This window comes from Aulonocara stuartgranti, assembly GCF_965226115.1.
Source record: "Aulonocara stuartgranti genome assembly, chromosome: 12".
NCBI classification, from domain to species: Eukaryota; Metazoa; Chordata; class Actinopteri; order Cichliformes; family Cichlidae; genus Aulonocara; species Aulonocara stuartgranti.
The window spans coordinates 6,988,091-7,000,739 of NC_138948.1; the positions used below are offsets into that span (position 1 = coordinate 6,988,091).

At 40.7% G+C, this 12,649-nt stretch overlaps 1 protein-coding gene across 21 annotated transcripts in view; it reads left to right on the top strand.

Moving 5' to 3' along the window:
- Positions 1-12,649, top strand: part of camk2b1 (calcium/calmodulin-dependent protein kinase (CaM kinase) II beta 1) — an 82,215-nt gene that overhangs the window by 50,032 nt on the left and 19,534 nt on the right. For 6 of the 21 annotated variants that reach the window (XM_082555489.1, XM_082555508.1, XM_082555496.1 and 3 more), the window contains exons 13-14: positions 481-518; positions 2,778-2,810. In XM_082555489.1, the coding sequence (XP_082411615.1) occupies positions 481-518; positions 2,778-2,810 (71 nt within the window). Of the gene's footprint in view, positions 1-480; positions 519-2,777; positions 2,811-7,829; positions 7,899-12,649 lie in introns of all 21 variants that reach the window. The other 15 variants (XM_082555495.1, XM_082555494.1, XM_082555498.1 and 12 more) reach the window with 4 other exon arrangements.

A 12,649-nucleotide genomic window follows, 5' to 3' on the forward strand; every position in this document is an offset into this window, starting at 1 on the left:
GTAAGCCTTATTAAGAAAGGTTGGTTTTAACTTTACTTTTCAGGCAGTCAAAGAATTCAGTTTTACAGGTAAATCCTGTTATGAAATTGGGGGGGGGGGGGGAAAGATCAAGGCAAGTTGTTTGACTAATAGATGAATCAATATACTCATACTGTATCCATCTGTAGACTCTAGTAAATTCAGGAGGTTGTAGTTGTTTAGCTTTGAGTCATTTTGTAAAAACACTTTTTTTTTTAAGTTCAGTGTGCAAAAGGTTCCCTTTCTCTTTCAGCCTCAGGCAACCTTTACTTATCATTACTCAAAATAGACTATTACTACTAAGGTCAGTAAAGAACATTATTTCAGTCAAATCCAGATTATCTCTGAAGGCTTCAATGTAGGTTAAGGTTGTAGCTCATACCAAGACTCACTGAGAAACATGGAGTTGCTATTGCTCAGCTACACCTTTAACTGGTTGTTTTTCCCTGTTTGTCATTGCAGCAGCCAAGACTTTGCTCAACAAAAAGGCAGATGTCAAGGTAAGGGGCACGCTCTTACTTCTCTACCTATCTCCTTCCTTGACTTTTCCTCCTTCCTTACATTTTCTGGGCTAGAAACTCTGCTTCTTCTTCCTCTTCCCCATTTTTTTTCTGCTCGATTGTTCATTTCTTTCTTAATCTTGCTAGTCTCACTTTTGCCTACAATGTCTTTCTTGTCATGTATGTTCTGTCATTGGATGTTTGTCTAGTGTTACATGTAAAAGTTGTGTTTTTTGGCTTGAGGTGTTGTGTATCAGAATGAGAGCTGCTGGATTTTTAAGTTATTATCTAATTATTTTATTAAAGTAAGTGGCCCGTTCTGAATACACATCTGTACACACATCTGGATGTGTGTCTACATGTATGCGAGTCTGTGTGTGCTATGCGTATCAGCCTTCATGCCACTTGCCAGTGCACAAGCCTCGAGTAGCGCATCCTCCTGAAAGGACCTCTTATTTTGATTTAGCATTATTTAGCTCAGTGCCACCTCTCCATCTCCATTATTAAATCTAACCATCTGTCAGCCCTTCACATTTTGTTTTTTTCATCACTTCCTCTCTCTCATCCCTCCATTTCTGCCTTTTGCTCCTCTTTCAATGCTTCTTTTTCCTCCTCACCCCATCTGGTCTTTAACCCCACATTCCTGTTCATCCATTTAATGAAGATCTCTCACATCCCACGCTCTCACATGCACACGCTGCAGTAGCACATCCCACACACAGCTATCATGAATGTGTCTGTGTGCGCCACGTACATGCAACGTGCTATTCATGCTTCTCAGCATTATACATTATATTAGGCAAAGGTTTGGGCACATGCACGTGGACATGGAGGTATGTGTGTGTTTGTAAGACTGTGTGTGTGTGTGTGTGTGTGTGTGTGTGTGTGTGTGTGTGTGTGTGTGTGTGTGTGTGTGTGTGTGTGAAAACATCCCATTTGTTTATCAGCTTGAAAAGAGACTGAACGTGCAAACGGGGCTGTGAGCATGCCTGCACACAAGTGTGCGTAAGCGTGGGTGTCCATGCGTGTTACACTCATGCGCAGCATCGAGTGTCCATGCGTGTGTGTATGTATGGATTTGGTGTGAGTGTGTGTGCGTGAATGTGTCCCCCCCCCTCCCGTTCCTCCCTGCACAGTCGGTTCAGCAGGGAATGTGACTCCGGTTCCAGGAATAGCTGCCAGTCTGGACCCTGGAAACTCAGACGACAGAAATAGACGCTTACTTCCACTGCGGCGCACTCATTGCCTAGCAACAGGCTCCCCACACACTCGCCCCAAACCATTTCTAAAGGCGTCTTCTTCATTTGCTGCCGTCCCTGCTTGCCTCCTTTTTCTCCCTCTTCTCTTGTTTCTTCTTATAATCTCCAAATGTCCTTTTGTTCCTTTTGAAACTCTGAGCTCCTCTCATGGTCTTCTCCTCTTCCTGCTTTTTCTCCCGCTGGCTCATTAATGCCTAATGACACCTGACGCTTTTCAGTTGTAGCACCTGTCCAGTGCAAGCAAGCGGTCTCTCTCTGGCACTGGTTGCCCACCACCTTTCACCTCCTTCGACGCCAGCTACTGCTCAGAGGAACCAACATATTCTGCATTTTAAACAGTGTTGTTATATGACACACTGTTTATCCTTATTAAGTTTACACTAGTTATTATATACACAATGTGCAGATTTCTTTAGATTAAAAGCTGCAAAACAGTTTTAGATGAATGTAAAATAACAACATTGAGAACATTTATTTTGGTCTCCGATAAATTATTGATGCATTAATGCAACATGTAACAACAAAATTCAAGCCAGTTGTGATTTTAAATTTAAGATGAAGTCTGGGAAAACACTTACATAATAAATCTTGCAGTTCCTTGTCATGCTATTTTCTTACCGTGCCATCTTCCCTTTCACTGTCCCCGAAGCAATAGGTTGAATTTTTGCCTTCTGACTCTTCCATGAGCTGACTCCTCTTCTAATTTTCTCTCTCTGATGGCCTTCACTTCAACCACTGCTCCTTTCACTTCTTTGAAGGAGCTGCTCCTCCTTTTGCCTTTTCTAAGCTGTATAGGAACTTCTCTTCACTTGCCATCAAAGTGTACAGCTTTTGGTTTATGCTGACAAGTTCTATTTTGCTCTTTGTTTTTTAATTTCATTTTTTTTGACAGTACACTCACTTGTTGTTTTTTTGGTTACTTTATTTTCCTCCCCATCCCTCCTTCTTCTACCATCTGCTCATCCATCAATAAATCCATCCATCAATTGCCTGAGGACAGAAACGCAAGTCCAGCTCTACTGTCCAGTATATGGTGAGCATGCTATTTATGCATTTTGCCATGTCACTTCTTTTTTTGTTCCATCCCTTATGGTCTCCTTTCTTCCTTCTGTGTAATAGATTTGAGACTCCCTTCCTTCACTAACTTATTATTCTGTGGCACAGTGGGTGCCGATTCATAAATCATTTTTATTCAACAGCAGTCAGATGTCATGTAGGCACTTCTTGTTAAAAATGCTCTGGTGTACACGAGGTAATGCATTTTACATGACGGCAACAGCAGCACCTTGTTAGGAACTACTAGAGCTGGGCGATATGAGATTTTTTCATATCACGATATGTTTTTTTCATTTCAGGCGATAACGATATCTATCACGATATAAGCCAAATAACTATATTTGTAAGATTTAAATGTGCCGTTGCTCGCAAGTAAAATGTGAAATAATCAGCAGCTTGTTTTTAAATATTTATTTCCCATAATAAGTTCAACAGGGTAGATGTACTTAAGGAACATGAGACTTTTTCAGATAAATAAAGGCAAATATTGCAAACTACACAAAAGACAGCCGCTAAAGCATTTAAGTTTCAAAATGGAACAAATGAAACAGACTAAATTGTCAATTCCACTTAGAAACAAAGTATTAATTCTAAAAATAAATCTTAGTTTGTTTTACAGAAGAACAGACAAAACTGACTAACTTTTGTCAATATCAAATAAACAGAACTAAAAGGAAATTCTCAATCTCTCCTTGTTGTATAGCTGAGCTTTTCAAACAGTTTTAACAGTTACTTTAGTCTGACAAAAGCCGAATGACGAATTAGCGCTTCCAGTCAGAGACCGAGGCTACGTCCACACGTACACGGGTATTTTTGAAAACGGAGATTTTCCGTTTTCGTTTTAAAAAATAATCCCGTCCACACATAAAGGCAGAAATGAAGGAAAACGCTGCTATGAACATGCCAAAGCAGCAGGTGGCGCTAGATTCCTAACCGTGCAGAAATGTTGGCCAATCAGAAGTCTAGAAGCCTCGGCGGGAAAAAGTAAACAAAGCTGGGGCATAGAAGCAGAACCGAGTCGTATGTGTGGAGGGACAGTAACTGTGTGTATATGTAAGCATTTAAACACTGCAGAGAGTAGAATTAACAGTAACAGTATTGTAGAAATTCATTTCACCGAAACAATAACGTGGCGCACAGTGTGACGCATGCACCAGTTTATTGTATTTCCAGACTTGCTTTCGGCACAATTTACAGTGCACGCTACTCTGTTTTTTGTCAGACTTGAAATAGCCGAAATACCTTCCCACTACGGAACTTCTATGGCTCTTCCGTTCGACAATCTCTCCGGCATTGGAACCATCATCTGTTTTCTCTAGTCGGCACACTCATTTCCTCCATTATGCGCTGGCTCCATTACCCGCTGGCTGCTTCCCAAACAAACACACGTGCGGCTTGGCACTTGTGTTGTACGTAACAAGTCACGCGACGTGAAGCTGCGGCTGTGATTGGTTCGGCTCTGCGCTACTTAATTTGGATCGGCCGACCTTTTTTTTTTTTTTTTTTTTTTTTCTAAAGAGGACAAGAGCGGCGAGGTCTATCGCGATAGCTTAATTTCTCTATCGAGTAAAAGTTATATCGCGATAGATATCGTTATCGTTCTATCGCCCAGCTCTAGACAGCGTATACAGAAAGTTATATTTCATTGACAGAAAAAACCAGGCACAAGTCACAGCAATGGTCTCGCTTGATTGACAGGCCGGGATGATCGTTGCAAAGTACGGCGTCACGAGAATACTCTGAAAACGTAATGGAAGCAGGGTGTTTTAGTTCCATCAGAGTTACTCCAGGGATGTTGCTCCAGATCTGTCAGGCACACACTTTTAGAACGGAGCCAGTACTTGTAGTTTTGAGACAGAGCCCTTGAGTTTAACAAGGTGCATACTTCAAACAAGAGTAAAAGTATAATTATTTAATCCTCCACCTCTAAGAACGCTATAGTTTTCACCTACTACGCTGAATCTGTAACCTATGCTGACCATTCACAGAGCAGATGCTGCAGCAGCCGGGCAGCATATGAAATTCCATAAAAAAAACATGTTGAATATTAAATATTGTTTAATAAGGGTTTCATCCAGTGTGTTACAAGCCCAGCAGCCCACCTGGCCTAAGGTGACTCCCCACGAGGCTCCGGAGTTAAGTTAGCTCAGGACTCTTATTAACCTACTGTTCCTGTTAGCTATACTTCCATCTATTCAAAAACAACTTAGGGAAAAAAACTATAATAGGATTACAAATGAATAAAGAACCAGGCAAATATCAGAACCTAATACTGTTCAGCTGATATTCATGCACTAATGTCCAGTAATTACTGATTACAGTAGGCTAGGTCATTGATTGCTGTGGCTCGGTTCTCTCTCGCTGTTACAGGCTGTAAACGGGAAATCAACTCCTCACTTGACTCGTTACCCACGGTGTTTGCAGAGGCCAACATGCATGTGCATCAGAATTGGCCATTGCAGCGGCTCAGCATACTTTACTGTAGATAAACATTAGTGTGCTATTTTTCCAGTGTACTACTCACAGTGTATCAATGTATTTACTGCCACATTAACCTGTGAACATTGCTATATGAGGCTTGAGCAGAATATACAGTATGTGGTTCACATATGCCACTGAGTTCTCCTCTGCAAATGTAAAAATAGACCAGTCTTTTACTTTTAAGCAAGGCGCGCATGTTCCTTTTACACAGAAATGGGTCAAAAAGTGTTCCAGTTTTTAAATTAAGCTTCTGGTATACTGGAAATGACTCCAGCGTGTGCACTTATTTTGTCAGTACCAGCTTGACTTTAGACAGTCTTAGGTAGCGTTTAGATGTTTACTTATTTGTTTTAAACAAACTTGGGAGAAAAAAGCAGGTTTATAGCACAGTACTGCATCCAAACGCTAAAGACACGATCACAAAACAACAGCCTGGCTTTGCCTGACTAAACACAACATGCAGTACATGCAGTACAAAAGTCTGATCTAGGGCACATACACTCTGTGAATGGTCCATGTACCCTACATGTTCAGTGTCATACTTGGAGGATTTAAAATGAAACAGGAATTTGCATAAGAATATTAAACCACACAGAATTACTAGTTTCAGTTCACTTATTTCTGACCCCTAACTTCTTGCCCTGCCGTTACGCAGAAGGAACCTTTTTTTCCTCTCTGATCTTCTGATCTGGCTCATCCTTTACCACACTTGTCATCTCTTCTGCACCTTTCCCTCCTTTGTTCTTCCTGTACCCATCCTGGAAACCTCGTGTGGATACTTTAACCCCCTTTTAACCCTCATCTATGGTTATAATTGTCTGTGATCACTCCTGATGTCCGGTGTTCTGTTTCATAATTTAGAAATGATCTAATGGACATTTTGCTTTCAAGATGACAATGATTGGCAGTCGTCTCCACAACTGGCGAGCCGTAGCACTGCTGTCATCATTCCTTCTTTTTTTTCTTTTTTTTCTTTCAATGCCTCCCTGAAGTGTTAGCAGTTTTCTCTCCACAAACACACATGACGTAAATGCTAAGGCCCCGAGTTGATACTGCAAACACGCTCTGACTAAGACGGCTCACGATGGTATCGTTGCTTTGAGGAATGCATTTCATCGTCACAAAGGCAGCGGAGTGACAGCCACTTTGTTTGGTGTAATTTGTGTGTGAGTGTGGAGATTTGTTTGGGAGTGGCTGTGTGTGGGTTACTGTATGGGTGCTTAAAATTTCTATATGTCAGCTTATTGTCAGCTAACACCAGCTTTTACTTGCTGTTTAGTGCGTGCTTGCATTATGTGGTGTTTTCGCACCATATGTGTGCTGGCATCCTCTCCTCTTCTCTCTCCTCTCCTCTCCTCTCGTCTCCTCTGAGTAAGCCCAGTGGCTTAAAAAATTCATATTATGGTAAACATACACACCCACAACCACACACACATCAGTCTTCATCTTTCCATCTTGAAAGTCAGTGTTAAAGAGTCACCATTACAGTCACTCTGATTCAGCACTGCTGCAGCACCAAGATTACCAAACATTTTGTTTTATTGAATCTTCTGGGCTTGTTTAAAATGTGCACTTTTAAATTCTCATATATTGTGCTTATCTAATTAATGTTAGGTGGAATCATTCACTAGCTTGGCAGCACACCAACATCATGCCATATCTTAGCCAAGTCTTAATAGGGGATTAGGTAATCCTCCTGATTACTTAAGACCTCTTGAAATTTCACTTACAAGCAAGATTGCTTGCATTTTACTGTATCAACTCACATAATTACCATTGACGTAATTGTAGCTTATTCACTGTCACACCCAGGGCTTGATCCTTTGTAGGGTTTAAACTGGATATTTCCCCCCCAGCAGGATTACAAATGTAATGTAGATTCAATGCAAAAATAATTTAGATCAATCTACGCTCCAAAGAGCCGGCCGCTCTTTGATGTTTGATCTTCAAAAGAGCATTTCATCCAGGCTTCTAAAGGTGATTCACTACGGCCAAACGGCACGTCTTGATGTGGAATCCCAAGCAGGGGAAGTCACTTGTGACATCACGATGATGTCAGAGTACCCCTCAGCCCGTGGTGTCACCTGAGAATTACAGATCAGTCTTGAGAGTGAACGTTTTAGGATAATCCCTTCACAGTTGCTGCGTCTGCCTGCCACCTTCAGGCCTCACTGGGATGCACACCTACATGTATCCTACTACTTTGCTCTGATCCGCACGGTACAAATTAAATAAATGTAACACAGAACAGCAGATAAATTCTGAACGATGAATATCAAAATGTTGCATTGAGTTTTTACTGAATGAAAAGACAAATCCTAACTCTTTACCTTACATGAGAGCCACTAAGGTGAGACCCTCAAAGTTGATTCTGTCAAAGAGACATATATGTGCTAATTCCAAAAACACACGAGCACAAGCATGGACCCACACTCACAAGCCCACCTCTTGCTGTTGTTAACACTCTTGTTGTGTCTCCTCCTTTTCCTTACCTTTCCTTTCCTTTCCTGCACAGCCCCAGACAAACAGCACCAAAAACAGCATAGTCACCAGCCCCAAAGGAAACATCCCTTCACCCGCTCTGGTATTTATCTCCTAACCCGCCCTTCACCTGTGTGTTTGTGTGTGCCCGACTTCCCGCCGCCCTTATGTCCTTTAAGACCCTTACCTTCACCCTATCCCACACCTTTTCCTTCACCTTTGTGTGTTTTTCTTTTCTGTCCATTCTTGTTGGTTTTGTTTGGTCTTTATCGAGCCACTGAGATGGCCAAAGCAGTCGGGTAGGTCGTAAACCAGCAGTCGTGTCAGGAAGCATTTTCCCACGGCAGTTGGGAATGCTTTGTGACTTGGACTCGGGTTGATAGTCTACCGCCATGTTGTTTTCTCTGTCAGTGTAAGTTTGCCAAAGACAAATAGACAACCAGTGCCTGCAGGGACTGTCACTGCGATTTACCCCCTTCCTCCTGTATTGAAGCTGTCCCCCACCGTGTCAGTCCAAAGGTCTGCAGATTGTCCTTCCAGCGAAAAAAATTCCACCCGTGGATTTTAGAGAATTCCTCTGTAAAATTGGCTGATGTTTTGGAATAAAAACCTGTAAGCTAAAAAGGCCCACAGTATTCAGTCTTGTTTGTCAGCTTGTTAGAAAAAACATGTTTGAACTAAATCCAGCTACTCTCTTGCCTATGGATTTGTCTTTTATGTCAAAAAATGATGTTAAGTCCATTGTCAAATAGTTGGGAAAATTCAGCGATATTGCGAGTGAGGTTTTCTTACGGAACAGAAATGGGGAGTTCTAGTTTCCCTTTGGGAATCTTTATTGTTCTGATTACTATATATACACAGGGCAGCAGTTTGGCTTTATGTTCTAGAGGGCACTCTAGTAATCTCACCAAAGTAGATACAGTAGGATGCAAAGGTTTGGGCAACCTTGTTAATAGACATTATTTTCCTGTATAAATTGTTGGTTGTTACAATAAAAAATGTCAGTTAAATATATCATATAGGAGACACACACAGTGACATTTGGGAAGTGAAATGAAGTTTATTGGATTTATAGAAAGTGTGCAATAATTGTTTAAACAAAATCAGGCAGGTGCATAAATTTGGGCACCACAAAAAAAGAAATGAAATCGATATTTAGTAGAGCCGCCATTGGCAGAAATTACAGCCTCTAAACGCTTCCTGTAGCTTCCAATGAGAGTCTGAATTGTGGTTGAAGGTATTTTGGACCATTCCTCTTTACAAAACATCTCTAGTTCATTCAGGTTTGATGGCTTCCGAGCATGGACAGCTCTCTTTAACTCACACCACAGATTTTCAATAATATTCAGGTCAGGTAGATGTTTTTCTTGGAATGCTGTGTTCTTTTTCCTTTATGCATAACACCCTTGTTATGCCCAAATAACTCTATTTTAGTTTATTTTAGTTTCATCAGTCCACAGCACCTTATTCCAGAATGAAGAGTTGTTTTGAGACCCCCCCCCCCCCATGTTGCTACTCTTCAGAGAAAATTAAAAGAGGAGGGAAACTTACAATTGTCCCCTTTAAATACTCTTTCTCATTATTGGATTCACCTGTGTATGTAGGTCAGGGGTCACTGAGCTTACCAAGCCAATTTTAGGTCCAATAATTAGTTCTAAAGGTTTTAGAATCAATAAAATGACAACAGTGCCAAAATTTTGTTTAAACAATTATTGCACACTTTCTGTAAATCCAATAAACTTCATTTCACTTCTCAAATATCACTGTGTGTTTCTCCTATACGATATATTTAACTGACATTTTTTATTGTAACAACCAACGATTTATACAGGAAAATAATGTCTATTAACAAGGTTGCCCAAACTTTTGCATCCCACTGTATATAACACAGCAGTAAGTGAGCCAGTTCCATTTAGCATCATGTGTAGCTATATGAGCTTTTTTTTTTTTTTCCACAACAGAACGTTTTTCTTTTTGCCAATGTGTGTGTTTCTGTTTGACTACATGTGATGCTAACTTTAGCACTCTGCTTGGCACATGTACAATGACTCACATTCAGGGTTTGAATGGAAGTTCACATTTACGTGTTTCAAAGTCTTTGTGGTAGTGTGGGTTCAAGCATGGAGGACAGGTGTTTATTGCTGATCCTTGAAGGGAATAGAAAGTAGGAGGGCGGCTGCAATAATCGCACTGTTACCAGGGACTTCATCTAGTTTGTGTTCAGCCATTTGGTGCATTATCTCCTTAATTACAGCAGGGGACTGACATTCTTCCCACCTGGAAGCAGTAGGCAGGTGGTAGTAAATCCACATGAATATATGTTTATATATATGAATACATTAGTGCTTCGTTTAAATGAATTCCATCTAGAGTGAAAAAGGGGAAATCATTTAATTAGCTGCACAGCAAAAGCATCCCTAGTAAAGCATCAGTGTTAATGTGGGGTCAACAGGGACGTGTCACCATCGAACCCTTCCCCCATCTGATGATGCCATCAGCACGTGTCCCCCCCCTAATCTGCAAACCCCAGGTACTTTGTTCTCACTCATCGTCTTGTCCCACGTTGCCACCGGTGTCTGTTGCCCTAGGAGATGGTTGCCTTGACAACACCACTATCATCACCAGGGAGACAGCTGATGATTGGTCATCACAGAGGTGTCACTTCCTGGCGGGGGAGCTACACAGGATATTCTACATCGAGTGACAGCTCCTAGTAGAGGGAGAAAATATCTCTGTCTCCAGTCTGAGTCATCAGCAATCAGTGGCTACTGTGTGAACTTGAGAGGAGGCAAGCCTTTGAGGGTTTCAAGACAAAGGTCAAGTACTGGTGTAAATGTGGTAAAACTATAACTGTTATAGCAAAAAGTGGCAAAGAAAGAGTACAGCTTTGTACCTCATGTGGTGATTTGCAAGCTGCAGTACAAGTGCTAAAGGAGATACTTCTGCAGTATCGAGGTGGTACGTGGACAGAATTGCACAGTGAATATGAAAAACAAAACAAAATTGCAGTGTAATTTAGGGTTTTTTGTTTTTTGGTGGATTTGAACAGCTTTTATCAGAAGATAGCATTGATAAACAGCAGAAAGTGAGACTCTAGATAAAAGCACTTTCATGGATTCAAATAAAGTAATTGCGAATTTTATTAATTACCAGATGAAATAATAGAAAATAGTCCAGATAAATTACTGAAATTGCAAATTAGAAAATGGAAAAATATATAGTAATGAATGATTTTTTATAAGGAAACTGTATGGCAAGCAGTTAAACTTAATTCTATATAGAGTATGTAGAAATATACTGAACTAGTTTGCTGAAATGATTGATAAAAAGTTGCAATTCATTAGCTAGACGTAACTACAAGCAAAATGGTTAAAATAGCCAAAAGTATAAATTAATAAGTAAAATTACTAGATTAAAAGTGTACATTGAAATTGTTAGCTAAAATAAGCGATTGGAAGTGGTCCCTGCACATAATGAGTAGTGTTTAAATGGAGACTATGCCTATACCTAAATGGTCATCATTCAGAAATGGTAAGCTAAATGCTTTGAGTAACTGGTGAGGTGAGAGTGGTTTGGGTCTGCCTGACAGGGTTTTGGGGTATGTCAGATAAAAGATAAAACTTGGGAACCACTACCTTGCTGTACTTTAAGAGACAGCTTAGTTTCAGCATGAAGTTTAGTGTTGGTAGCAGCAAAATTAGCATGACAAATTGTTATATGGCTAATCCTGTTGAGTGATTGAGCCATTTCTTTGCACATAGTCCTGAACAACAATAGCTGTTTCTGATTAAATTCCATTTCAAAAAGGACCCTGAAATGATGCCAGCGTCTGCCCGGCAGTGATCGCCGTTTCTGTTGAGACGAGTGTGAAAGAACAGAATGACCCGTTTTTCATCTTGTGGGGCATCTGAGTCTTTCTGCTGGGTATGCCAATGTTTTGCAAGATGTTGAGGCCATTTTCTTTTAATCTGTCACATTATATTTTATGCATATTGTATGAGCTGGCTGATTTTTTTGTCATTATGCCTTTGTCCCTTTCGATTTGCTATTTCTGTGTTTTGGCATGCATTTCCATCTTTTCAGGCATAGAAAGCAGTTTGAAATTATGCATGCACAGCAAGGTGGTGCAGAAATAAGGAGTACCCATGTAAACAAAAGCCTAGATAAGTTAAAGTTCAAAAAGATGTCACAGCTTTGAGTGCAACTTCATGCCATCTCTTCCCTTAGGCTGTGTACTTACTCCGTGTATGTGTGTATTTGCACTTGTATTACTTATGTTGTGGGGACATATGTAGAGCTGTTTATATTACGGGGACTCGCCTCCGTTTTGAGATTTTAAAAAACAGGTCATCAGATTTTAGTGTAAGGATGTAGGATAAAATGATGGTCGCAGTAGTTGGGGCGCAGTGTGGGTCAAGTCTTCAGGAAAAGAAGAACAGTCAGTGTAATGTCCTCTGAAGTGATGCAAAAAAACACTGTGTGTGTGTGTGAATTTGCGTGAGCACTGATGTGCCCATTGCAGATTAATTTGTGTGTGTGTGTGCGTGTGCGTGTGTGTGTGTGTGTGTGTGCGTGTGCGTGTGCGTGTGTGTGTGTGTGTGTGTGTGTGTGTACAGGCAACAGAACTGACTCCAAATTACAGTCTTCAGTTCATCCACCCACTCTATGACTTTGGAGGATTCTCCCCCTCTTTCTGCCATCCTTAACAAGCACTTTCTCTTCATACAACATTCATGTCACTCTTTCTGGTACACTTGGTTCATTTATATTTACGTTTATGTCAAATTCTGCTCTCTTCCTTTCCCTCCCTCTCTTTCTCTTCCACTTTTTCTTTACTTGCTCTCTTTTATTTCA